The sequence below is a fragment of the Sinocyclocheilus anshuiensis genome, unplaced genomic scaffold (genome assembly GCF_001515605.1).
Source record: "Sinocyclocheilus anshuiensis isolate Anshui unplaced genomic scaffold, SAMN03320099.WGS_v1.1 C32702819, whole genome shotgun sequence".
Classification (NCBI taxonomy): Eukaryota; Metazoa; Chordata; class Actinopteri; order Cypriniformes; family Cyprinidae; genus Sinocyclocheilus; species Sinocyclocheilus anshuiensis.
Window position 1 is genome coordinate 1 of NW_015619336.1, and position 1,316 is coordinate 1,316.

The following is a 1,316-nucleotide window of genomic DNA, read 5'->3' on the forward strand; positions in this document are numbered from 1 at the left end:
TTTGGCTGCTTTGGTTGATCTCATGTCCATTGGGACATTGCTTGCATACTCTCTGGTGGCCGTGTGTGTTCTCATCCTCAGGTAGGTTAAACCCAACATCACAAACACTGCTACTATCAACTGCCTAAATTGTTTAGAGAGGCCATATTGTACACATTTTTCCTAATTTAGTATGCATAATTCATAATTTAGTATAATACAACCATTTCCATTTAAAAACTGTTTATGTAACTCCTTTATGTAAATTACCTTTATGTTTGGCCAATTTTTTTGTACACTACTGGTCAAATGTTTTAAGTCTGTAAGAAGTCTCTCTCAACAAGACTGCATTTATTTGATCAAAAAAACACTAAAATGGTATTATTGTTAAATATTATTACAATATATTATTATTTAAAATAACTGATTTGTATTTAAATATATTTCAAAACGTAGTTTATTGGTGCTCCAGAAACATTTCTTATTATTACCAATTTTGAAAACGGCTGTGCTGCTTAATATTTTTGTAGTAACCATGATACTTTTTTCCCCCCTGGTATTCTTTGATGATTAAAAAATTTAAAAGAATAGCATTTAATAGAAATTATTTATTTGAAATAATAAATTGATAAATTTAATGCATTCTTGCTGAATAAAAGTATTAAAAAATATCTTATGGACCCTAAACTTTTCACTTTTGCGTTATGTAAAATGATTAACAACAATGCATGTTGTGGGTTTGCTGTTGGGTCATTTATGTACTTGGTTTGACTCAGCGGATCTTTTTGTCTGTAGATATCAGCCAGGCACCCTGAGCCCTTCCAGTCAGACTGAGAAACTGGTGGAACTGGTCGGTGGGGAGAAGGTGGCTGTATGTGGAGATAGCGGAGATGAATATGGCATAGACCTGGATGACAATCCCCGCAAAGAGAAATTCTCCCCGAAACTCCTCCTGGTTCCTTCCAAGGACTCGCCGACTGAAATGTCAGGAACTATTGTCTACGTCACAACCGCTGTTATCTGTGAGTGAAGATGTGCTTCATTGTCACTGCTTGATGAATGATAGCCATTAAAGGGACAGCTAATCAAAAAATAAAAATGAAAATTGTGTGAACTATAAAAGTGTGAGTTAGGGATTTTATCTATATTATAAACAAACAAAAATCATAAAATTACTGGTTCAGCAAGGATGCATTAATTGTCATTTAAAAATCTTTTGAACTTTCTAGTTATCAAAGAATCCTGGACAAAATGTATCACAAAAATATTAAGCAATAAATATGTTTTTGATAATATTTGTAACGGGGCTGACGAGACGTGAGACGTGTGGATCCATC

General features: G+C 33.7%; 1 protein-coding gene across 1 annotated transcript; it reads left to right on the forward strand.

Annotated features, from left to right (window-relative positions):
• Positions 1 to 6: 6 nt before the first annotated feature.
• LOC107682898 (high affinity cationic amino acid transporter 1-like) lies at positions 7 to 1,048 on the forward strand. Its single transcript, XM_016479015.1, has 2 exons — positions 7 to 81; positions 775 to 1,048. Exons 1-2 carry the CDS (start codon positions 23 to 25, stop codon positions 1,007 to 1,009), a joined length of 294 nt encoding a protein of 97 aa, XP_016334501.1. The 5' UTR covers positions 7 to 22; the 3' UTR covers positions 1,010 to 1,048.
• Positions 1,049 to 1,316: the final 268 nt, after the last annotated feature.

What these genes read in the sequence shown, in the direction of transcription:
- LOC107682898 (XM_016479015.1), top strand. Translation starts at nt 23, where the DNA reads ATGTCCATTGGGACATTGCTTGCATACTCTCTGGTGGCCGTGTGTGTT. An exon ending in GTGTGTGTTCTCATCCTCAG is followed by an intron (nt 82 to 774) that starts GTAGGTTAAACC and finishes TTTTGTCTGTAG; the next exon opens with ATATCAGCCAGGCACCCTGA.